This window comes from Vitis riparia, chromosome 19, assembly GCF_004353265.1.
Source record: "Vitis riparia cultivar Riparia Gloire de Montpellier isolate 1030 chromosome 19, EGFV_Vit.rip_1.0, whole genome shotgun sequence".
NCBI classification, from domain to species: domain Eukaryota; kingdom Viridiplantae; phylum Streptophyta; class Magnoliopsida; order Vitales; family Vitaceae; genus Vitis; species Vitis riparia.
This window is the reverse complement of record NC_048449.1, coordinates 14,450,886-14,476,839: the sequence shown is the minus strand read 5'-3', so window position 1 is coordinate 14,476,839 and position 25,954 is coordinate 14,450,886. Positions and strand designations below refer to the sequence as shown.

Below are 25,954 nucleotides of genomic sequence, written 5' to 3'. Positions count from 1 at the left end.
TTTGTGTCCCATATCAAAGTTGTCAAAAAATTATTTATATTTTAAAATATTATTTAATATAAAAAATAATTAAAAACACCTAAGATTTGTTCTAAAAATCAATACATGAGGAAGTTCAAATGTGATCATTAAAAAATAGGAACTAGAAAAAAGGTATTAGAATGTGCAGTAAATTGCAAGAGACAATCTTTTGTGTTTGACTTGTTCAAAGGAAGGGATGTAAGCATGGAATTCTATAAATATACAAGCTTTCTAGTTGTCTTACCCTCAAACCCCCTCTTATTATGGGATGTTAGTTCCTTTCCTTAATAAATTTTTTCTATTTACTTCAAACCTCCTCTTATTATGGGGATGTTAGTTCCTTTCCTTAAATTTTTTTTTTTATTTACTCTAAATTCTTGTTTCATGCAGTATTGTTTTCTGGTTGGAAATTGTGACATGGTCAATGCACAACTAACATGATTTCCTATTTAAGATTTTTTTTTTGAACCAATGATTGCATAAGAATAACCCATTACAATTTAACCTTTTTTTTATGTCTAGCATGGACACATTGAAGAGACATCTTCCTATTTCTGGACCAGAGGGACTTAATGAGCTAAGGAAAATTGTTGAAAGGTTTGAGGAAAAGATTTATTCTACTGCCACAAGCCAGGTATATCCATCATGCTAGTATTTACTCAACCATTCCTCAATACCTATGAACATTTTTTGTATCTATCCTTAGTGTAAAAGATTAAAGTGCAAAACTTGATATTATCTTATCTTACTTTGTTATTAATAATTTGATGAATTGATGTATTTTTATTTTTACTTCTAATTCAGTTTGATTACCTTTGAAAAATATCTTTGAAGATGTTGACAATGGAAACAAAATCTTTTAATGCTACAACCAATTCTCTACCATCCAACTCTGCTGGTCACAACAAAAAATCCCCTAATGACAAGAAATGCCCTGCTAGGAAAAAGGCCCTCAGATCCAGGTAACAACATGAAGAAGTAATGTGTTTTTTTTTATGAAATGCAACAATCAAAATTTTGCTTCTATGAATTGCAACAGTGGAAATTTTGCATTTTATGAAATGCAATGGTGGAAATTTCGCTTTTATGAAATGCCACAATAGAAGTTTAGCTAACACATCAATATATTCTTCTTTCATTTTGTAGTTACACTCGACATGCATTACATTTATTGTGTGCACCCATGTATTATATGTGTACATACGTGTATAATTCTTTTTCTATTTCCATGGCTACACATTCCTCTTGTTAGGCAATAAAAAATTTGTGGCTGAGCTTAATTTATGCAGGACGATTTGTATTGAATAGGGTATGGAAGCAGTCAGTGGTTGCTTCTTTCCTCTCTTCCTCTGGGTTGGAGGGATAGGGTTATGGAAAGGAGTATCAAATTAATTGGAGCAATGGTCTATGATTTGAGCTCTTGGAAGCGCAAAGGAGGGGTGCGCATGGGAGTAGCTTGCTACTTCTTCTTTTTCCCCTTTCCTTTGGATTGGATTAGGGGGTAGGGATAGGGTTGTGTGTTAGCATCTTCACTTGGATGATGTGGTACCAAGGCCGCATTGGATGACGCTTTGCACCCACTAGTGCCTATTCAGCATGCAAGTTGATGGACCAAGGTTTGATGAGAGATCATGTGAAGGCTTGGTTGCCACTCAAGCAGATAGCAGACGACATGCAGACTAGCTTGTGGGGCAACTTGACTTAGCCAAAATTCAAGTGTTTGATTATAGGTCGCTAGTATTTCCCTTCAAAGAAGTGGTCTTGAGAATGGTTTCCATGAGGAATTATAATTTCTTTAGATTTTTCATTTTTTGAGAAAATTAATTATGCGTACTCAAGCACCTATGATGCGTCTCGGTATTTTTTCATTTGAATGATAAATCATTCCATATATTGTAATGGAGGTTGAGATCATGCCCCCATTTAAATGATAAATCTCACTCATTTTATAAATTGGACAATAAGGAACCACCTTCCATTTAATCATCTTAAGTTCATGGCACAAGAGAGCTAATTCTGTTAGTTAAAATGATAAACCAGAAAAACAATGTAGTTCTCATAATCCCATGAACCCTTGGAAGTTGTCATCACCTATCTCAGTATGTCCTTCAAAATGCCACACACCAAGCAATTAGCCTACAGAGATCCCTATGGTGATTTTTTACTTATCAAGAAATCCATGGCCACCATCCCATGAATCTAGAACCTCAAACTACAGTCCTCTTTCATGTTACTCTACGAGCAGGAATGTTCACCAGACTTCCAAGATGTGTCACCATTACAGGAATTTGTCATTTAATATGGTAAGAGGCAAGTGGAGGAAAACAATCTCAACAAAAGATTTAGCCATTGGTAAATTCTGTAACCACCAACATTTTTAGTTCCATTAACTAAAATGGAAAACCAAGCTAGAGAGATGTTGTGATATCCTATATCAATTTGGGGAAGAGGCTCTTGACACTATATATGCATAGGGACTATTTGTTCCATGCCAAGTCATGGAAGCATTTTGATGATTTTGAATTCATTATGGTTTTGGGCTGATAATTCTTTTGGTTTCTGCAATTTCTTATTAAGTAGTATAAGTTGGATGCACTATGGATATCACTTCGATTTGTAATAATGCAAATCCCTTCAATTTGTAATTGTTGTCGTTATGGTGTGGGCCATAACCTTGAAATTTACTTATATTGAATAGGGATTATTTGTTCCATGCCAAGTCATGATAGCATTTTCATGATTTTGAATTCATTATGGTTTTGGGCTAATAATTCTATTGGTTTATGCTATTTCTTAAGTAGTATAAGTTGGATGCACTATGGAAACCACTTAAATGTGTGATAGTGCAAATCCCTTCAATTTGTAACTGTTGTCGTTATGGTGTGGGCCATAGCCTTGAAATTTACTTATATTTGTAGGTTTTGAATAGGGACTATTTGTTCCATGCCAAGTCATGATAGCATTTTCATGATTTTGAATTCATTATGGTTTTGGGCTAATAATTCTATTGGTTTCTGCTATTTCTTAAGTAGTATAAGTTGGATGCACTATGGAAACCACTTAAATTTGTAATAGTGCAAATCCTTTCAATTTGTAACTGTTGTCATTATAGTGTGGGGCATAGCCTTGAGATTTACTTGTATTCTTAGGTTTTTTTAATAGAGACTATTTGTTCCATGTCAAGTCATGTTTTCATGATTTTGGATTCATTATGGTTTTGGGTTGATCATTCTTTTGGTTTCTGCATGAAATAATATGATGTGGGATATGAGATTGACATCTAATAGTAACTGATATTTCTTTTTTACTTTTCTGCCTTAATATGAATCATTTTTTCCTGGCGCATGGATATGAGCATATTTTGTTTGATTTGAAGATACTTGATTTATAAGTACTTCTACAAAAGAATTGTATGTCATTCAATATAATGAAATTAAACTTAAGTATTTGTTATTATGAAGATTGAGTTGTTAAGTGTTATTTGTACAACTTGTTTGGTTATATTGACAGTTGTGACCTTATTTATGTGGGATTGTAGTTCAATTGGTCAGTGCAACGCCTTTGCAAGGCAGAAGCTGCGGGTTCAAGCCCCGTCAATCCCAACTAGACTAATGATAGGGTTGTGGGTCAAATGTTCTAGGAGTCATCCTCTTTTCATAATGTTCTTTTTTCTCTTTTACGTTACTTCGCTCAATTGCTTTCTTATCTTACTAGATAATGTATTTGGGTTGTTCGAAATTTTCTTTTATTTATTTATTTTTCTTTTTTTTTTTTCTCATAGATTGGCTTGATTTCTTGTACTTGACCTTGTACCTAGGTTTGAGTTATGAAAATCATGTATGTGGCAGTTTGTGATTAAGAAATCATTGAAAGTCGTCTTATTGAATCATTGATATGGTAAAAAAAACTCTTCACTTATGCCATTGTATTTTAAGCAGTTTGTGTTGTAGAATTGCTTTGTCTTTGATGGTAAATTTGTGTCACTTTCAAAAAAATTTCATCCCTACACAATCATTGTTGTATAACCTGTGCAACAAGAAAGAAATGATGTGTTTATATTTTTTTGTTGATAGTTGTTGTGATTCACACAATAACGAGTTACACTATGTGGTTGGGTTCAATAAGGGTGTTGGAAGTCTTAAAATGTGATTGCATTAAGTTTGCTTTGGTTTGTTAACCTAAAACCCATGTTAGTTATTGGTGATTTAGGTCAATTTCCAACTATAGCTTGGTGTCTTACTCTATAAGGAATAGAAAGAGATGAGCAAGGGTCCCACTAGGATTTCCCTTATGTAAACTGCATACTTTAATTAATATTTAAATCGGCTATTAACAAAAGAAGATGAAAAAAGGAAGCACTAAATCATAGTGGTAGAGCCAACTCTATTTTAGTAATCCACTACAAAAGTTGTTTGTTTCTTATTATTTTTGTGGTTTTCTTAAGAAATAATATAATGTGGAATGTGGGGTTTAATAAGTTCAAAGCTACGACAATGACAAGAAGTGTGTGTTTTTTCTTCTCTGCCTTAATATGTAAATCAACTTATGCTTTTGTTGTTAGAGCAATTGGTTTAATCAATGTTGTTTTTAACAACCTATTTGGTACTTATGTGAGATTGGCATTTCTCTTGTTCTGCCCCTTAAGACAAGTAATCTCTATCTCCCTTTCATGATGGTAATGAACTTGTTAGATTTTCCCTTAGGCAGTATATAAGTTTTGGAGTTTGAATTTCTAGATAAATTTGAAAGATGAATTTCTGTATTAGTTTTTTGAAGTGCTTTGTATGCTAGTTTGGTTAAAAATTCGTGTTAGATTCCTTTTTAAAGTTCTTTGAATGCTAGTTTAGTTAAAAATTCATCTTAAGTTATTTTCGAAAGTTCTTTGAATGCTACCTTAGTTAAAAATTCATGATGTTTGATTATTTACCTTTGAGAGCTTGTTATTCTTTAGAAAAAACTTAATTGATTTTTGAATCAAAAATTCTTTTACAAAAAAAGATCTTTTCTCCATCATGAATGAAAAGGTAGCCAAAAAGAAGGTCTAAGTTGATTTTTCCTTTCTTTTCAAATTGTTTTAAGTTATGAATAAAAAATCCCAACTTTTAGGTCTTTCTTTTGGAATTTCTTAATTTTCTTAGTTCATTTTTTTCTCCTCCTAAAATCAATTTTTTTTTAAAAAATAATTTAAATTATTTTCAAAAGGATTTGAATCATTTTCAAAAGTATTTGAATCATTTAAGGACTTTAAAGAAAATTTGTTTTAGGTTTAGGGCAAAAATCTCACTTTCTTTTAAAAACATGCAACTCATTTTATACAAGTTGCATTCTCTTTTTGGTTTTCCTAAAACTTTGTTTTTATTTCGCATAAGTTTGAACTTGTGCCCCCAAACCAATGGGAATGTCCTTGGCCTTGGTAATCTTTTTCACTTGAGGTTGAGGATGTATGGGTTATGGAATATTGAATGAAGATTTGATACAACCCTACATAAAAGATATTTTAAAATTTATTCTTGCTACCAGTTTCAACTTAGCTAATGACCTTTTAGTTTGAAAATTTGTTTTAATTATTTTTGGAGTGTATTAATTTTTTTTTTTCCCACAATTGTGTGATGTTACTCACTTCTTTAAATTGATTTTAGAATGTTATTTGCATCGAAAAAGCTTTTCCCAAAGTTGATTTATTTAGTTAGTTATATACCTTGTATAGCTGATGTCTTTGTAAGTTCACGCCATGCAGATATTATGCTCTCGTAATTGCTTGTCATCATCTTTTATCCTAGCTTCTCCATTTGTATTGAAAGTGCATTGCGTTAAAGATATGCTCTTTAGGTACACTCTCCACCATTCACTTCTTTTTAGTTACATATGAAATGTTTTGTGTGAACCATACCATGTTTGATATTGGCACTAAGTGCCTTGATGTTTGTTTGATTTTTGCTGATGAGATGCATGCTATATATTTTGTTGTTTGAATTAACTTCAGTATCTTGTAATAGCACTTTAAATTGCAGTCCAGGTACGCATCTTACTCTTCCTTTATGGTCTAACTTGAATTATTTGTTTAGCATGCTTAATATGTTATTGGAATTTAAGTAATCACCATTAGTCTTCCTTGATTCCCTCTATTAATCACTTAATTGTCGTACTTCCCTCAACTTAAGTAACCTGATTATTAGACCTAGACTTGGGTTTATTATTTCAAAGGCATGCTTTTTCAAAAGTTTAAGGTGTCATTTTTCTTAGGGTTTTAATTTCTTATAATATTTTCCCTATACAAAAATAAAAATAAGTGGCATGAGAACTCCAAATTTTAATAAAATATCAAATTTTCACAAATAAAAAATGAGTCTCGTTGTCGAGTGTGGACGCAAGTGAGAAATGCAAGCCCATAGTAACCCCCTTCCTAGACTTTGTTTATGGCACCTTCTTTCTTTCAGTTTGATTAGAGTACCCCTCATCCTTAACATTGTTTAGGGCACCCCCTTTTCCTTGAGGTTTTTTTTTTGGGCATCCCCCATAGTTTGTTTAGGACATCTCCCTTTCCTTTAGTTTGTTTAACTCATTCCCCTTCATTAAGTTTGTTTAGCATCACCCTTTCCTTTAGTTTATTTAGGTCATTTCCCTTTATTAGGGCATCCACCTTCCTTTAATTTGTTTAAGGCATCTCCTTTCTTGGAGTTTCCATAAGTCATCCTATTCCTTTGAGTTAAATTAGGGAATCACCCTTCCTTCATTTTCTTAGGTCATTTGTCACACCCCGGTTTTTGTTATTCTTCAAACTAAACAATTAATACTCAAATAAAGTATAAAGCTCTCAAAAATTTAAATGTTGAGTTCCTACTTGATTTTGTGCAAAAAGAGAATACTCAAAACTTGTTATAAAGAGTACATCTTGTATTAAACTTTATTACTATAGTTAATAAAATAAGTTTTGTTTCACAAAAGAAACTTGTACTACATTAATTTACGTATACCAAAACCCCATTGTTCATTACGGGTAGCTCATACTACAAGTGTACCTGACAAATATATATATTACATCATTCCTACAAAAAGATTCAGTCTTTGATACAAAAGGCAAGACCTCAAAAGACTTTTAATGCGAGCAAATAGCATCCAATCACAGTAAAGCATTGCTCAAGCATTATTTCCTGCATAGGTCTTCTGACTTGCATCTAGAGGTGGAAGGGATAAGGTGAGTTCACAACTCAGTAGGAACGTTTATAACCATCCTAAGCATACCCTTAAAAACCTTGAATTAAATGTTTAATAGCATGCATGATAAACATTTTATAACCATTAACAAATGTGTAATCATGTCAAACATGTATGCATGTGTTTTTGCTAGTTTCATCTTTGCTTTTCCTCATCCATCCTTTCACAATTGATAAACTGCTAACCCCCACCAATCTACACATTAGATATCGGTGCTCCACAAGATACTCGATTAATATAATAATGACTATTCTGGGACATCACCCAAGGTCAAGTCATACCCTGTGTCTTTTGGGACTCGTACCAAGGGCAAGACCAATCCTGTGTCTTTAGGGACTAAAACCCAAGGGTAGGACTAACCCCATACACCCACATCGGAGTGTCTTCCTCGAGGGCTTTAGGGACTTTCACCCAAGGACCCACGGTCCCACATAAACAATATATCAAATGATAATACCTGTAGCATCACATAAACACTTCCCACTAATCAATTCTCTGAATATCATCCTGTGATAATTCCATATCCTTCGTTCAATGCAACCACACATTAAAATGACATTTCTACAACATAGAACCATGAATCTTCATACCAATATACATTCCAATATCATGGTAACATTTTAATGCAATAAATCGAGATGCAATGACACATTAAAATATTTTATGAAATCATAAAAATAACATGAAATTCCAACAAATGATTCAAGGAAAATATTTTACAACTTACTATTGTTAAATTTTTTTAATGCTCATATTCCCCAATTAATTACCAAACACTAATTCTTGTGATTTTCTTAAAGTCTAACCTATTAACAAATCCCAAGTGTCCAAACAACCTAACTAATTACATGTTTACTATTTTTTTTTTCAGTCAATCCAAATTAAACAAAGATTCATGTTGATCTTACCATTAATAAAATACTTAAGCTAAAATACTTTCATCTTTAATTAATTGTGATTTTTAACTAAAACGGGTTTATAGCTAATTATACTCAACTTTTACACAAATTTTACTGTTAATTCTTTTTAGCATGCCATTAGGAACCAAAATAAATGAAAATTACAAAATTGAACAACTTGCTTACCTCAAATCTACACTTTCTCTCTCTAGATCCTCTTTCTAACCCAAGTTGCTGCAGGTGAACTGGTGCAAAACGAGCTGTAGCCCGTTTTAAAGGGGTCTCCATGCAACCAAGCACGAGGTGGTAGGCCACATGGCTACCACCAATCCACCCAAGTATGAGGTGGCATTCCACTAACTTCAATTTCCCAATTTTGCACTTTAGTCCTTCAAGTTATCAAAAATAAAACCCATAATTGCCCATTAGTCCTTTAGGTTTTCATAACCCTAATCAGTCCCTAAGAATCTAATAAGCATGCTTAGGTCATTAAGTAATCTCAATTAACCTTAATCAAACTTTAATTCATAATTAAATAGGATTAACACTAAACTAGTTTTAATATTTAATTAAGCATGTTTAAAGTTAAGTACTAAGATAATCATTATCGTCTATTTAATTCATTAGTACTAGATGTTACATCATCCCTCTTCATGGAGTTTCTTTTCTTTTGAATTCATCCTTATTTCCTAATTTTGTTTATGACATCACCTTTCCTAGAGTTTCTTTAAGGCATCCCCTACCCTTAGTTTGTTTAGGTCATCCCATTTCCTTGATTATTATTAGGGAATCTCCCTTCCTTGACTTTGTTTAGGACATCCCCTTTTCTTTTAGTTTTTTTTTTAGCATCCCCCTTCCTTGAGTTTTTTTAGGGCATCCATTTTCCCCGAGTGTTATCATGACACCCCCCTTCCTTTAGTTTGCTTGGGCCATGGGGTTCCTTTAGTTTCCTTAGTGCATCACCCTTCCTTCACATTCTTAGGTCATTCCTCTTCATGGAGATTGTTTAGTTCATTCCCCTTCCTAGAGTTTGTGTAGAGCATTTACCTTTGTTGAATTTGTTTAAAGCCATCCCTACTAAGTGTTTATTCAGTGCACTCCCACTTCCTTAAGTTTTATAGGGCATCCACCTTCTTAGAGTTTTTTGAGGACATCCCGTGTCCTTGAATTTGTTTATGGCATAGAGTTTCATTAAGGCATCCTTTCCTTCAGTTCTTGTGGGGAATCCCCTTCTTCCTTGATTTTCTCTTGGACATCCCCTTTCCTTTAGTTTGTTTAAAGTATTGTCATTCCATGAATTTGTTTAGGGCATTCCCCTTCCTTTAGTTTGTTTAGGGCATCCCTATTTCTTGAGTTACATTAGGGCATCTCCCTTTCTTGAGTTTCTTAGGTCAATCCTCTTCATGGAGACTGTTTAGTTCATTCCCTTTCCTGGACTTTGTGTAGAGCATCCCCTTTCCTTAAGTTTGTTTAGGACATCCCCCTTTCAATAGTTGATTTAGTGCACCCCCACTTTCTTGAGTTTTATAGGGCATGCACCTCCTGTAGTTTGTTCAACACCTCCCATTTTCTATATATTTTTAGCGCATCTCCCTTCATTGAGTTTGTCTAGGGAATGCCCTTTCTTGGAGTTTGTCTATGACAATTACTTTCCATCACTGTTATTAGCACATCCCCCTTTCATTAGTTTTCTATGACGTCCCCCTACCCCTTGAGTTGGTTTATGGTATACCCTCTTGGAGTTTGTTTAGGACATCTTCCTTTCTCCAGTTTGTTTAGGATATATTCCTTCAGTGACTTTGTTTAGGGCATCTCCCATACTCAAGTCTTATAATGGCATTCCCCTTCCTTCACTTAGTTATGGCATCCCACTTGGGCATCCTCCTTCCTTGAGTTAGTGTGTGGCATCCCCCTTCCTTGACTTTGTTTATGGGATCCGCCTTACTTTAGTTTGTTTAAGGCATTTCTCATCCTTGAGTATGTTTAGGGAATCCCCCTTCATTGAGTTTTACTAGGGCATCTCCCTTCCTAAATTGTTATTAAGGAATCCCCCTTCCATTAGTTTGTTTAGGGCATCCCCGTTCCTTGAGTTTCTTAGGGCACCCCTTTCCCTTGAGTTACTTTAGGCCTTCACCTTCCTTAAGTTTCTTAGTCTCTTTTCATGAAGATTGTTTAATTCATTCTCCTTTTTGGAGTTTGTGTAAAGGATCCCCCTTGCTTGAGTTTGTGGCACCCCCCTTCCAAGAGTTGATTTAGTGCACTCCCACTTCCTTAAGATTCATAGTGCATCTGCCTCTTGGAGTTTGTTAAGCCTCTCCCCTTTTTTGAGAATTTTTTTTTTGGCACATCTCCCTTTGTTGAGTTTGTCTAGGGCATTTCCCTTCTTAGAATTTGTTTACAGCGTCCGCTTTCCTCGAGTTTTAATAGGGCATCCCCCTTCCTTTAGTTTGTTTTATGCATCCATGTTCCTTGAGTTTCCTTAGGCCATCCCACTCCCTTGAGTTACATTAGGGCGTCACCCTTGCTTTAGTTTCTTAGGTCATTCTTTTTCATGGAAATTTTGTAATCCATTCCCTTTCCAAGAGTTTGTTTAGAGCATCCCCCTTCCTTGAGTTTGTTAATGACATCCCCTTCCCAAATTTTGTTAAGAGAATCCCCCTTCTTTGAGTTTCATTAGCACATCCCCCTTCATTGAGTCTTGTTAGCACATCACTTCTTTGAGTTTGTTTACAACATTCTCCCTCCATATCTTTGTTTAAGGCATCCCCCTTCCTTGATTCTTATTAAGACGTCCCACTATCCCTTAGTTTCTTTATAGAATATCTATTCCTTGAGTTTGTTTAGTGTTTGTGCCCTCTTCCTTGAGAATTTTTTTAGTGCATCCCCCTTCCTAGAGTTTGTTTAGGGCAACCTAATTCTTAGAGTTACTTATGGCATCCCCTCATTTGATTATGTTTAAGGGAACCTCCATCCTTGAGTCTTCTTATTGCATTCCCCTTCCATGAAGTTCCTAATGGCAATGCCTTTTTTTTGAGTTGTTTTAGGGCATCCTCCATTGTTGAGTTTATATAGGGCAACCTCATCTTTTTTGTTTCTTTAATGCATGGACCTTCTTTGAGTTCATTTAGGGAATGTGATTTCATCGAGTCTTATTAAGGCATCTTTTTCCATTATTTTGTTTAAGGCGTCCCCCTTCATTCAGTTAATTTATGGCATCCACCTTCCTAATCTATGTTTAGATCATCCCATTTTCTTCAATGTTATTAAGGCATCTCCTCCTACCCATCCCATAGTTTCTTTGTAGCAATTCCTTGCATTTGTTTAGGTTATGCCCACATCCTTGAGTATGTTTAGCACATCCCCCTTTCTTGAGTTTGTTTAAGGGTATGCCCTATTCCTTGAGTATGTTCAGGACATCCTCCTTCCTTGAATTGTTTTTGGGTATCCCCTTCCTTAAGTTTGTTTAGGGTATTCCCCTTCATTGAGTTTATTGAGGGCATCCTCTTTCCTCAAGTGCTATTAGGGTATTCCCATTCCTCTATTTTTTTAGGACATTCCTATTCATTGGGCTATCAAACTACCTTGATTTACTTTAGTCCATCACCCTTCCTTCAGTTTCTGAGGTCATCCATCTTCATGGAGATTTTTAATTCATTCCCTTTCCTAGAGTTTGTTTAGACCAACCAACTTCCTTCAATTTTGTTAGGGCATACCCTTTCCTAGGGATTACTTAGCAGACTCCCACTTCCTTTAGTGTAGTAGGGCATCCCCATCTAGTAGTTTGTTTAGCGCAACTCCATTTCTTGAGGTTTTTTAGCACAACTGATTTTGATGGGATTGGGCATCCCCCTTGGTAGCGTTTGTTTGTGGCATGCCCTTTCTATGAGTCTTATTAGTGAATCCCCCTTCTTAATATTCATTTACGACGTTCTTCTTCCATTGGCTTTTTAAGGGCATCCCGCTTATTCGAATTTGCTTAGAGCATCCCCCTTCCTTGACTTTGTTTAGAGAATTCCCTTCATCAAGTTTATTAAGGGCATCCTTTAGGGCATCCCACTTCCTTAAGTTGGTTTAGGGTATGCTTCGTCCTTCACCGCATAATTAGGATGTCATCCTATGTTGTATCTAAACATAATCATTTGTTCTCGAGATTCCTCATCATTGAAATGCCATTCATTGTTCTATTCATTTTCATTCTTAGTTTGTTTAGTTTCACATCATTGAGATATCATCCTAGGTTCTATCTAAGCTAATTCGTTTGTCTTTTGATTGCTCATCATTCGACCATAATTCTTGGTTCTATCTTTGTTCATTGTTAGTTCATTTAGTTACCTGTCATTGGGTTACTATCCTAGTTTTAATATGAGTTTATTCGTTTGTTCCCTCTTATTTCTCATCACTGGGATGTCATCCTAGGTTCTATCTATGTCCAATTTGAGTTAATTTTGTGTCCGATCATCTGCATACCATCCTAGGTTCTACCTAAGCTTAGTTGTTTGTTTGTTATGTTTCTCATCATTGTGACGTCATCTTAGTTTCTATCTAGGTTTGTTCTTAGTTCCTTTGGGTTTTAAACATTTGGATGCAATCCTAGGTTCGACCTATGTTCATTGTTCATTCCTTTGGTTTCCCACCATTGTGAACTACCTAAACTTATTCATATGTTCCTTTGTTTCTCATTTCCAAACATTTGGATGCAGTCCTAGGTTTAGCCTATGTTCATTGTTGGTTCCTTTGGTTTCCTATCATCGTGAACTATCTAAGCTTATTTGTATGTTCCTTTGGTTTCTCATAATTAGGACGCCGTCCTAGGTTCTGTCATTGGTCATTCTAACTTCCTAAGGTTTTCCTAAGCTTATTTGTTTGTTCTTTTAGTTTCTCATCATTGAGATATCATCCTAGGTTCTATCTGTGCTTAATTTTAGTTCATTTGGTTTCAAATTTTTGGGCATCCCACTTCATTGAGTCTTGTTAGCACATCCCCTTCTTTGAGTTTGTTTAGGGCATCCCCCTTCCTTGAGTCTTAGTTAGACATCCCATTGTCCCTTAGTTTCTTTATAGAATATCTATTCCTTGAGTTTGTTTAGTGTTTGTGCCCTCTTCCTTGGGAATTTTTTTTGGTGCATCCCCCTTCCTAGAGTTTGTTTAGGACAACCCGATTGTTAGAGTTACTTATGGCATCACCATTTGATTATGTTTAAAGCAACCCCCATTCTTGAGTCTTATTAGCGTGTGCTAGGGCATGGGTGTTTCGTATCCATTGAGCAAAGACGGGTTGTAATTGTATAGCAGTATTTGAAAACATATCTTGAGGATGCCCTAAAGTGCATATCATTGCCTAGGATAATGAGCATAAGAGCTAAAGGGCTATTATTATATTAGCCCTTCGATAGGTTATGCTAGTTTTTTCCCCTTTCCTTTGTCCAAAATACCCAAAGGGCCCAAAGCACCTTAACAAAGGGTGGAACCCGAGAAACCTTGAAGTAGAATACCTAATACAGAGTGGAACTCCCAAAAAAGACTTAAGGTCGAAGACCGAAGCAGAAGTGAAACACACCTTCCATGAGTTTCCTAACGGCAACGCCTTCTTTTGAATTTGTTTAGGGCATCCTCCATCGTAGAGTTTATTTAGGGCAACCTCATCTTTTGTGTTTCTTTAATGCATGAACCTTCCTTTAGTTCATTTAGGGAATGTGATTTAATCGAATCTTATTAAGGCATCTTTTTCCATTATTTTGTTTAAAACATCCCCCTTCATTCAATTAATTTATGGCATCCACCTTTCTTATCTATGTTTAGATCATGCCCTTTTCTTCAATGTTATTAAGGCATCTCCTCCTCCCCATCCCTTTCTTTGTAGAATTCCTATTCCTTGCGTTTGTATATGTTATACCTGCATCCTTCAGTATGTTTAGCACATTTCCCTTTCTTGAGTTTGTTTAAGGGTATTCCCAATTCCTTGAGTATGTGCAGGACATCCTCCTTCCTTGAGTTGTTTTCGGGCATCCCCTTCCATAAGTTTGTTTAGGGTATTCCCCTTCATTGAGTTTATTTAGGGCATCCTCTTTCCTTGAGTGTTATAAGGGTATTCCCATTCCACTATTTTTTTAGGGCATTCCTGTTCATTGGGCTACCAAACTACCTTGATTTACTTTAGTCCATCATGCTTCCTTCAGTTTCTTAGGTCATCCATCTTCATGGAGATTTTTTAATTCATTCCCTTTCCTAGAGTTTGTTTAGACCAACCAACTTCCATCAATTCTTTTAGGGCATAACCTTTCCTAGGGATTACTTAGCAGACTCCCACTTCCTTTAGTGTAGTAGGACATCCCCATCTAGTAGTTTGTTTAGCGCAACTCCATTTCTTGAGGTTTTTTAGCTCAACCGTTTTTGTTGCGATTGGGCATCCCCCTTCGTAGAGTTTGTTTGTGGCATGCCCTTTCTATGAGTCTTATTAGTGAATCCCCCTTCTTAATGTTCATTTACAACATTCTTCTTCCATTGGCTTTTTAAGGGCATCCCACTTACTCGAATTTGCTTAGAGCATCCCCCCTCCTCGACTTTGTTTAGAGAATTCCCTTCATTAAGTTTATTAAGGGCATCCTTTAGGGCATCCCACTTCCTTAAGTTGGTTTAGGGTATGCTTCGTCCTTCACCCCATAATCAAGATGTCATCCTATGTTCTATCTAAACATAATCATGTGTTCCCGAGATTCCTCATCATTGGAACACCATTCATAGTTCTATTCATTTTCATTCTTAGTTTATTTAGTTTCACGTCGTTGAGATGCCATCCTAGGTTCTATCTAAGCTAATTCATTTGTTCTTTTGATTGCTCATCATTGGACCATAATTCTTGGTTCTATCTCTGTTTATTCTTAGTTCCTTTAGTTACCCGTCATTGGGTTGCTATCCTAGTTTTAATATGAGTTTATTCGTTTGTTCCATCTTATTTCTCATCACTAGGATGTCATCCTAGGTTCAATCTATATCCAATTTGAATTCATTTTGTGTCTGATCGTCTGCATACCATCCTAGGTTCTACCAAAGCTCAGTTTCAATCTATATCCTAGTTTTAATTTTGTTTGTTATGTTTCTTGTCATTGTGATGTTATCCTACTTTCTATCTAGGTTTGTTCTTAGTTCCTTTGGGTTCGACACATTTGGATGCAATCCTAGGTTCGACCTATGTTCATTGTTTGTTCCTTTGGTTTCCCATCATTATGAACTATCTAAGCCTATTAGTATGTTCCTTTGGTTTCTCATAATTAGGATGCCATCCTATGAGTTTGTTTAAAGGTACGCCATCCTCCTTGCTTGAGTTGTTTTCGGGCATCCTCTTCCTTAAGTTTGGTTAGGGTATTCTCCTTCATTGAGTTTATTTAGGGCATCCTCTTTCCTTGAGTGTTATTAAGTTATTTCCATTCCTCTATTTTTTTTAGGACATTCCCTTCCCTCAATTTCTTAGGTCATCCATCTTCATGGAGATTTTTAATTGATTCCCTTTCCTAGAGTTTGTTTAGACCAACCAACTTCCTTTAATTCTTTAAGGGCATACTCTTTCCTAGGGATTACTTAGCAAATTCCCACTTCTTGTAGTGTAGTAGGGCATCCCCATCAATTAGTTTTTTTTTAGCGCTTCTCCATTTCTTGAGGTTTTTTAGCACAACTTTTGTTTGGATTGGGCATCCCCTTGCTAGAGTTTGTTTGTGGCATGCCCTTTTTATGACTGTTATTAGTGAATCCCCCTTTTTAAAGTTCATTTTCGACGTTCTTCTTCCATTGGCTTTTTTCATGGGCATCCCGCTTACTCGAATTTGCTTAGAGAATCCCTCTTCCTTGACTTTGTTTAGAGAATTGCCTTCATTAAGTTTATTAATGGAATTGTTTAGGGCATCACACTTCCTTAAGTTTGTTTAGGGTATCCATCGTCCTTCATCCCATAATCATTTGTTCCCAAGATTTCTCATCATTGGAACGCCATTCATAGTTCTATTCATTTTCATTCTTAGTTTGTTTAGTTTCACATCATTGAGATGCCATCCTATGTTCTCTCTAAGCTAATTCGTTTGTTCTTTTGATTGCTCATCATTGGACCATAATTCTTGGCTCTATCTCTTTTTATTCTTAGTTCCTTTAGTTACCCGTCATTGGGTTGCTATACTGGTTTTAATCGAGTTTATTTGTTTGTTCCCTCTTATTTCTCATCACTAGGACGTCATCATAGGTTCTATCTATATCCAATTTGAGTTAATTTTGTGTTCGATCATCTGCATACCATCCTAGGTTCTACCTAAGCTTAGTTGATTGTTTGTTATGTTTCTCATCATTATGATGTCATTCTAGTTTTTATCTAGGTTTGTTCTTAGTGCCTTTGGGTTCCAAACATTTTGATCCAATCTTAGGTTCGGCATATGTTCATTGTTCATTTCTTTGGTTTCCCATCATTTTGAGTTATCTATGGTTATTCGTATTTTCCTTTTGTTTCTCATAATGAGCATTCCATCCTATGAGTTTGTTTATGCGTATGCACTATTCCTTGAGTATCTTCAGGGCATCCTCCTTCCTTGAGTTGTTTTCGGGCATCCCCTTCATTGAGTTTATTTAACGCATCCTCTTTCCTCTAGAGTTATAAGGGTTTGTCCATTCCTCCATGTTTTTAGGACATTTTTGTTCATTGGGCTATCAAACTACCTTGATTTACTTTAGTCCATCACACTTCCTTCAATTTCTTAGGTCATCCATCTTCATGGAGATTTTTAACTCATTCCCTTTCCTAAGAGTTTTTTTAGACCAACAACCTTCCTTCAATTCTTTTAGGGAAACCCTTTCCAAGGGCTTACTAAGAAGACTCCCACTTCCTTAGTGTAGTAGGGCATTTCCATCTAGTTGTTTGCTTATCACAGCCACGTTTGTTGGGATTGGGCATCCCCCTTGGAAGACTTTCTTTGTGGCATGGCCCCATGGTAGAGTTTGTTTGTGGCATGCCCTTTCTATGAGTCTTATTAGTGACTACCCCTTCTTAATGTTCATTTACAACATTCTTCTTCCACTGGCTTTTAAAGGGCATCCGGCTTACTCGAATTTGCTTAGAGCATCCCCCTTCCTTGACTTTGTTCAGAGAATTCCCTTCATTAAGTTTATTTAGGGCATCCCACATCCTTAGGTTTGTTTAGGGTATCCCTCGTCCTTCACACCATATTCTTGATGCCATCCTAGGTTCTATGTAAACATAATCGTTTGTTCCTAAGATTCCTCATCAATGGAACGCCATTCACAGTTCTATTCACTTTCATTCTTAGTTTGTTTAGTTTCACATCATCGAGATGCCATCCTGGGTTCTATCTAAGGTAATTCGTTGGTTCTTTTGATTGCTCATCATTGGACCATAATTCTTGGTTCTATATCTGTTCATTCTTCATTCCTTTGGTAGAGTTTGTTTGTGGCATGCCCTTTCTATGAGTCTTATTTGTGAATATGCCTTCTTAAAGTTCATTTACGATGTTGTCCTTCCATTGGTTTTTTAAGGGCATCCCGCTTGCTTTAATTTGCTTAGTGCATCCCCCTTCCTTTACTTTGTTTAGAGAATTCCCCTCATTAAGTTTATTAAGGGGATCGTTTAGGGCATTCCACTTCCCTAAGTTCTTTTAGGGTATCCCTCGTCCTTCACCCCATAATCAGGATGTCATCCTAAGTTCTATCTAAACATAATCATTTGTTCAGGAGATTGCTCATCATTGGAATGCCATTCATAGTTTTATTCATTTTCATTCTTAGTTTGTTTAGTTTAACATCATTGCGATTCCATCCTGGGTTCTATCTAAGCTAATTCATTGGTTCATTTGATTGCTCATCATTGGACCATAATTCTAGGTTCTATATCTTTTCATTCTTCATTCCTTTAGTTACTCGTCATTGGGTTACTATCCTCGTTTTAATCTAGGTATATTCGTTTGTTCCTCTTATTTTTTATCACTAGGACTTTATCCTAGGTTCTATCTATATCCAATTTGAGTTAATTTTGTTTTGAATTGTCTGCATACCATCTTAGGTTCCACCTAAGCTTAGTTGGATGTTTGTTATGTTTCTCATCATTGTGATGTCACCGTAGTTTCTACCTAGGTTTGCTCTTAGTTCCTTTGGGATCCAAGCATTTGGATGCAATCCTAGGTTCGGCCTATATTCAATTTTCGTTCCTTTTTTTCCCATCATTGTGAACTATCTAAGCTTATTCGTATGTTCCTTTCCTATAGATTACTTAGCAGACTCCCATTTCCTTTAGTCTAGTAGGTAGAGTTTGTTTGTGGCCTGCCCTTTCTTTGAGTCTTATTTGTGAATACGCTTATGTTCAGTGTTCTATGTTTGGTTCTACCTAAGCTTAGTTGGTTGTTTCTTTTGTTTCTCATCATTGTGATGTTATCATAGTTTCTATAAAGGTTTGTTCTTAGTCCCTTTAGGTTCCAAAGTTTTCGATGGAGTCCTAGGGTCGGCCTATGTTCATTGTTCGTTTGTTTGGTTTCCCTTGATTGTGAATTATCGAAGCTTATTCGTATGTTCCTTTCGTTTCTCATCATAGAACACCATCCTATGAATTTGTTTAAGGGTACACCCTATTCCTGTAGTATGTTGAGGATATCCTCCTTCCTTGAGTTGCTTTCGGTCATCCCCTTCCTTGAGATTGTTTAGGGTATTCCCCTTCATTGAGTTTATTTAGGGCATCCTCTTTCCTGGAGTGTTATTAGGGTATTCCCATTCCTCTAATTTTTTACAACAGTCCTGTCCATTGGGCTATCAAACTACCATGATTTACTTTAGTCGCTCATCTTTCCTTGAGTTTCTTAGGTCATCGTTCTTCATGGAGATTTTTAATTCATTCCCTTTCCTAGAGTTTGTTTAGGCCAACCAACTTCCTTCAATTCTTTGAGGGCATACCCTTTCCAAGGGATTACTAAGCAGACTCCCAATTCCTTTAGTCTAGTAGGGCATACCCATCTAGTAGTTTGTTCAGTGCAACTCCATTTTTTATAGGTTTTTTTAGCACGACCGGTTTTGTTGGGATTAGGCCACCCTATTGGTAGAGTTTGTTTGTGGCATGCCCTTTCTTTGAGTCTTATTAGTAAATCCGCCTTCTTAAAGTTCATTTACGATGATGTTTTTCCATTGGTTTTTTAAGGGCATCCCCCTTCCTTGACTTTGTTTAGAGAATTCCCCTCTTTAAATTTATTAAGGGGATCGTTTAGGGTATCCCTCGTCCTTCACCCCATAATCAGGATGTCATCCTAAGCTCTATCTAAATAGAATCATTTGTTCCCTATCGCTCATCATTGGAATGCCATTCAAAGTTCTATTCATTTTCATTCTTAATTTGTTCTAGGTTCTATCTATATCCAATTTGAGTTAATTTTGTGTCCAGTTGTCTGCATACCATCCTAGGATTTACCTAAGCTTAGTTGGTTGTTTCTTATGTTTCTCATCGTTGTGATGTCATCCTAGTCCCTTTAGGTTCGAAAGTTTTTGATGGAGTCTTAGGTTTGGCCTATGTTCATTGTTCATTTGTTTGGTTTCCCTCCATTGTGAATTATCGAAGCTTATTCATACGTTCCTTTTGTTTCTCATCACAAGAACACCTTCCTACGAATTTGTTCAAGGATACACCCCATTCCTTTAGTATGTTGAGGATATCCTCCTTCCTTGAGGTTCTTTCGGGCATCCCCTTCCATGAGTTTGTTTAGGGTATTCCCCTTCATTGAGTTTATTTAGGGCATCCTCTTTCCTTGAGTGTTATTAGGGTATTCCTATTCCTCTATTTTCTTTTAAAGAAAATTGTTGTTCATTGGGCTATCAAACTTTCCTGATAAAGTCCATCATCTTTCCTTGAGTTTCTTAGGTCATCCATCTTCATGGAGATTTTTAATTCATTTCCTTTCCTAGAGTTTGTTTAGGCCAACCAACTTCCTTCAATTCCTTGAGGGCATACCCTTTCCTAGGGATTACTAAGCAGACTCCCAATTCCTTTAGTCTGGCTAGGGCATACCCTTTCCTAGGGATTACTAAGCAGACTCCCATTTCCTTTCCTAGAGTTTGTTTAGCGCAACTCCATTTTTTGAGGTTTTTTTAGCACGAGCACTTTTGTAGGGATTGGCAATCGCCTTAGTAGAGTTTGTTTGTGGCATGCCCTTTTATTTCTAAATCCGCCTTCGTAAGGTTCATTTAAGATGATGTTCTTCCATTGGTTTCTTAAGGGCATCCCGCTTGCTTGAATTTGCATAGTGCATCCCCTTTCCTTGACTTTGTTTAGAGAATTCCCCTCGTTAATTTTATTAAGGGGATCATTTAGGGCATCCCACTTCCTTAAGTTTTTTTAGGGTATCCCTCGTCCTTCACCCTTTAATCAGAATGTCATCCTTAGTTCTATTTAAACATAGATATCTGTTCCCAAGATTGCTCATCATTGGAATGCAATTCATAGTTCTATTCATTTTCATTCTTAGTTTGTTTAGTTTCACATCATTGAGATGCCATCCTAGGTTCTATCTATATCCAATTTGAGTTAATTTTGTGTCCGATCATGTGCATACCATCCTAGGTTCTACCTAAGCTTAGTTGGTTGTTTGTTAAGTTTCTCATCATTGTGATGTCATGCTAGTTTCTATAAACGTTTGATCTTAGCCCCTTTTGGTTCCAAACAATTGATGGAATCCTAGGTTTGGCCTATGTTCATTGTTTGTTCGTTTGGTTTCCCTCCATTGTGAATTATTAAAGCTTTTTCATATGTTCCTTTTATTTCTCATCATTAGAACAACATCCTATGAATTTGTTTAAGGGTACAACCTATTCCTTTAGTATGTTGAGGACATCCTCCTTCCTTGAGTTGTTTTCGGGCATCCTCTTCCTTGAGTTTGTTTTGGGTATTCCTCATTGAGTTTATCAAACTACCTTCATTGAGGACATTCCTGTTCATTAGGCTATCAAACTACCTTGATTTACTTTAGTCCATCATGTTTCCTTTAGTTTCTTAGGTCATCCATCTTCATGGAGATTTTTAATTCATTCCCTTTCCTAGAGTTTGTTTAGGCCAACCAAGTTCCCTCAATTCTTTGAGGGCATACACTTTCCTAGGGATTACTTAGCAAACTCCCACCTCCTTTAGTGTAGTAGGGCGTCCCTATCCAGTAGTTTCTTTAGCGCAACTCCATTTCTTGATGTTTTTTTAGCACAACCACTTTTTTTGGGATTGGCAATCGTCCTTAGTAGAGTTTGTTTGTGGCGTGCCCTTTCTTTGAATCTTATTAGTGAGTCCGCCTTCTTAAAGTACATTTACGATTTTGTTTTTCCATTGTTTTTTTAAGGGCATCCTGCTTGCTTGAATTTTCTTAGTGCATCCCCCTTCCTTGACTTTGTTTAGAGAATTCCCCTCATTAAGTTTATTAAGGGGATCGTTTAGGGTATCCCTCATCCTTGACCCCATAATCAGAATGCCATCCTAAGCTCTATTTAAACAGAATCATTTGTTCCTGAGATTGCTCATCATTGGAATGCCATTCATAGTTCAATTCATTTTCATTCTTAGTTTGTTTAGTTTCACATCATTTAGATGCCATCCTAAGTTCTATCTATATCCAATTTGAGTTAATTTTGTGTCTGATCGTGTGCATACCATCCTAGGTTCTACCTAAGCTTAGTTGGTTGTTTGTTATGTTTCTCATCATTGTGATCTTTTCCTAGTTCCTATAAACGTTTGTTCTTAGTCCCTTTGGGTTCCAAAGTTTTCTATGGAGTCCTAGGTTTGGCCTATGTTCGTTGTTTGTTTGTTTGTTTGGTTTCCTTCCATTGGGAATTATCGAAGCTTATTCGTACGTTCCTTTTGTTTCTCATCATTAGAACACCATCCTATGAATTTGTTTTAGGGTACACCCTATTCCTTTTGTTTGTTGTGGATATCCTCCTTCCTTGAGTTGCTTTCAGACATCCCTTTCCTCGAGTTTGTTTAGGGTATTCCCGTTCATTGAGTTTATTTAGGGCATCCTCTTTCCTCGAGTGTTATTAGGGTATTCCGATTACTCTATTTTTTTTAGAACATTCCATTCCATTGGGCTATCAAACTACCTTGATTTATTTTAGTCCCTCATCTTTCCTTGAGTTTCTTAGGTCATCCCTCTTCAGTCCCTTTCCTAGAGTTTGTTTAGGGCAACCAACCTCTTTCAATTTTTATAGGGCATACCCTTTCCTAGGGATTACTTAGCAAACTCCCACATCCTTTAGTGTAGTAGGCATCCCTATCCAGTTGTTTCTTTAGCGCAACTCCATTTCTTGATGTTGTTTTAGCACAATCACTTTTGTTGGGATTGGCCATCGTCCTTAGTAGAGTTTGTTTGTGGCATGAATTAGTGAATCCGCCTTCTTAAATTTCATTTACGATGATGTTCTTCCATTTGTTTTTGAAGGGCATCCCGCTTGCCTTAATTTGCTTAGTGCATCCCCCTTCCTTGACTTTGTTTAGAGAATTCCCCTCATTAAGTTTATTAAGGGGATCGTTTAGGGCATACCACTTCCCTAAGTTTTTTAGGTTATCCCTTGTCCTTCACCCCATAATCAGGATGTCATCCTAGGTTCTATCTAAACATGATCATTTGTTCTCGAGATTGCTCATCATTGGAATGCCATTCATTCTTCTATTCATTTTCATTCTTAGTTTGTTTAGCTTCTATCTATATCAAAATTGAGTTAATTTTGTGTCCTATAGTTTGCATACCATCCTAGGTTCTACCTAAGCTTAGTTGGTTGTTTCTTATGTTTCTCATTATTGTGATGTCATCCTAGTTTCTATAAAGGTTTGTTCTTAGTCCCTTTGAGTTCCAAACAATTCGATGGAGTCCTAGGTTCGGCCTATGTTCATTGTTCGTTCTTTTTGTTTCCCTCCATTGTGAATTATCGAAGCTTATTCATATGTTCATTTTGTTTCTCATCATTAGAACACCATCCTAAGGGTACACTGTATTCCTTTGGTATGTCAAGGACATCCTCCTTCCTTTAATTGTTTTCGGGCATCCCCTTTCTTGAGTTTGTTTAGGGTATTCCCCTTCATTGAGTCCAATTCATAGATCGAATTTGAATAGACGATTTGTTAATCATCTTATTATTGATTTTCGAATCCTTTTGTTTTTGAGTTTCACTAGATTCATATACTTCTCTCAATCCAAATAATTGAGTTGGATACATTTTTAAGAGTTCTTTTAAAACTGTTAGAACTAGAAAACACTTGTTTTTAAATTTTCTGATTCTTTTTTCAAGTTCTTTCAAAATGGGTTTAAAAAAGGAAGGTCGTTTTCGGGGAGAACCAAAAGGCAGATCAGTTTCTTTAGGGCGCATCCTCTTTCCTCGAGTGTAAGTAGTGTATTCCCATTCCTCTATTTTTCAAGAATATTCATGTTCATTGGGCTGTCAAACTACCTTGATTTACTTTAGTCCATCATCTTTCCTTGAGTTTCTTAGGTCATCATTCTTCATGGAGATTTTTAATTCATTCCCTTTCCTAGAGTTTGTTTAGGCCAACCAAATTCCTTAAATTCTTTGAGGGCATACCCTTTCCTAGGAATTACTTAGTAGACTCCCACTTTCTTTAGTGTAGTAGGCATCCCTATCCACTAGTTTCTTTTTCGCAACACTATTTCTTGATGTTTTTTTAGCACAACCACTTTTGTTGGGATTGGCCATCGTCCTTAGAAGAGTTTGTTTCTGGCATGCCCTTTCTTTGAGTCTTATTAGTGAATCCGCCTTCTTAAAGTTCATTTACGATGTTGTTCCTCCATTGGTTTTTTAAGGGCATCCCGCTTGTTTGAATTTTCTTAGTGCATCCCCCTTCCTTGATTTTATTTAGAGAATTCCCGTCATTAAGTTTATTAAGGGGATCGTTTAGGGCATCCCACTTCCGTATGTTTTTGTAGGGTATCCCTCGTCCTTCACCCTATAATCAGGATGTCATCCTATGCTCTATCTATAAAGAATCATTTGTTCCCGAGAGTGCTCATCATTGGCATGCCATTCATAGTTCTAGTCATTTTCATTCTTAGTTTTTTTAGTTTCACATCATTGAGATGCCATCCTTGGTTCTATCTAACCTAATTCGTTTTTTCTTTTGATTGCTCATCATTCAACCATAATTCTTGGTTGTATCTCTGTTCATTCTTAGTAGTTACCCATCATTGGGTTACTATCTTAGTTTTAATCTAAGTTGATTCGTATATTCCTTTGATTTCTCATAACTAGAACATCATCCTAAGTTCTCTCTAAATTCCAATTTGACTTTATTTTTTTGTTTGATCGTCTGGATACCATCCTAGGTTAGACCTAAGCTTAGTCGGTTGTTTGTTATGTTTCTCATCATTGGGATGTCATTTCTATCAAGGTTTGTTCTTAGTTCCTTTGGGTTCCAAACATTTGGATACAATTCTAGGTTCAGCCTATGTTCATTGTTTGTTCCTTTGGTTTCCCATCATTGTGAACTATCCAAGCTTATTCGTCCGTTCCTTTGGTTTTGTCATAATTAGGACACCATTCTATGAATTTGTTTAAGGGTATGCATTATTCCTTGATTATGTTAAGGGCGTCCTCGTTCCTTAAGTTGTTTTCGGGCATCCCCTACCTTGAATTGGTTTACGGTATTCCCCTTTTTGGGTATCCTCTTTCCTCGAGTGTTATTAGGGTATTCCCATTCCTCTATTTTTTTTTAGAACATTCTTGTTCATTGGGCTATGAAACTACCTTGATTTACTATTGTCTATCACCCTTCCTAGAGTTTGTTCAGACCAACAACCCTCCTTCAATTCTTTTAGGGCATACCCTTTCCTAAAGATTACTTAGAAAACTCCCACTTCCTTTAATGTAGTAGGGCCTCCCCATCCAATAATTTGTTTAGTGCAACTCCATTTCTTGACCTTTTTTAGCACAACCGCTTTTGTTTGGATTCGTCAACCCCCTTGGCAGAGTTTGTTTGTGGCTTGCCCTTTTTATGAGTCTTACTAGTGAATCCACCTTCTTAAAGTTCATATGCGACGTTCTTCTTCCATTGGCTTTTTCAGGGCATCCCACTTACTTGAATTTGCTTAGAGCATCACCCTTCCTTGACTTTGACTAGAGAATTCCCTTCATAAATTTATTAAGGGAATCGTTTAGGGCATCCCACTTCCTTAAGTTTGTTTAGGGTATCCCTCATCTTTCACCTCATAATCAGGATGTCATCCTAGGTTCTATCTAAACATACTCAATTGTTCTTGATATTGCTCATCATTGGAATGCGATTCATAGTTCAATTCATTTTCATTCTAAGTTTGTTTAGTTTCACATCATTGAGATTCCATTCTTGGTGTTATCTAAGTTAATTCATTTGTTCTTTGGATTGCTCATCATTGGACGATAATTCTTGGTTCTATCTCTATTCATTCTTAGTTCCTTTAGTTACCCATCATTGGGTTACTATCCTAATTTTAATCTAAGTTTAGTCGTTTCATCCTCTTTTTTCTCATCACTAGGACGTAATCCTAGGTTTTATCTACATCCAATTTGAGTTAAATTTGTGTTCGATCCTCTACATACCATCCTAGGTTCTACCTAAGCTTAGTTGGTTGTTTTTTATATTTCTTATCATTGTGATGTCATCCTAGTTTCTATGTAGGTTTTTTCTTGGTTCCTTTGGGTTCCAAGAATTTGGATGCAATCCTAGGTTTGGCCAATAATCATTGTCCGCTCCTTTACTGCACATCATAGTGAACTATCTAAGCCTATTCATATGTTCCTTTGGTTTCTCATAATTAGGAAGCCAT

General features: G+C 36.2%; 1 protein-coding gene across 4 annotated transcripts in view; it reads left to right on the top strand.

Moving 5' to 3' along the window:
• The window catches only part of LOC117908489 (mediator of RNA polymerase II transcription subunit 15a-like), a 63,657-nt gene that overhangs the window by 3,733 nt on the left and 33,970 nt on the right, over positions 1-25,954 (top strand). The window contains exons 1-3 of one of the 4 annotated variants that reach the window (XM_034822096.1): positions 245-655; positions 856-983; positions 5,759-5,831. In XM_034822096.1, coding sequence (XP_034677987.1) covers positions 536-655; positions 856-983; positions 5,759-5,801 — 291 coding nt within the window. In that variant the 5' untranslated portion in view covers positions 245-535 and the 3' untranslated portion in view covers positions 5,802-5,831. Of the gene's footprint in view, positions 1-244; positions 656-855; positions 1,067-5,758; positions 5,832-25,954 lie in introns of those variants that run through there. The other 3 variants (XR_004650198.1, XR_004650199.1, XR_004650200.1) reach the window with 3 other exon arrangements.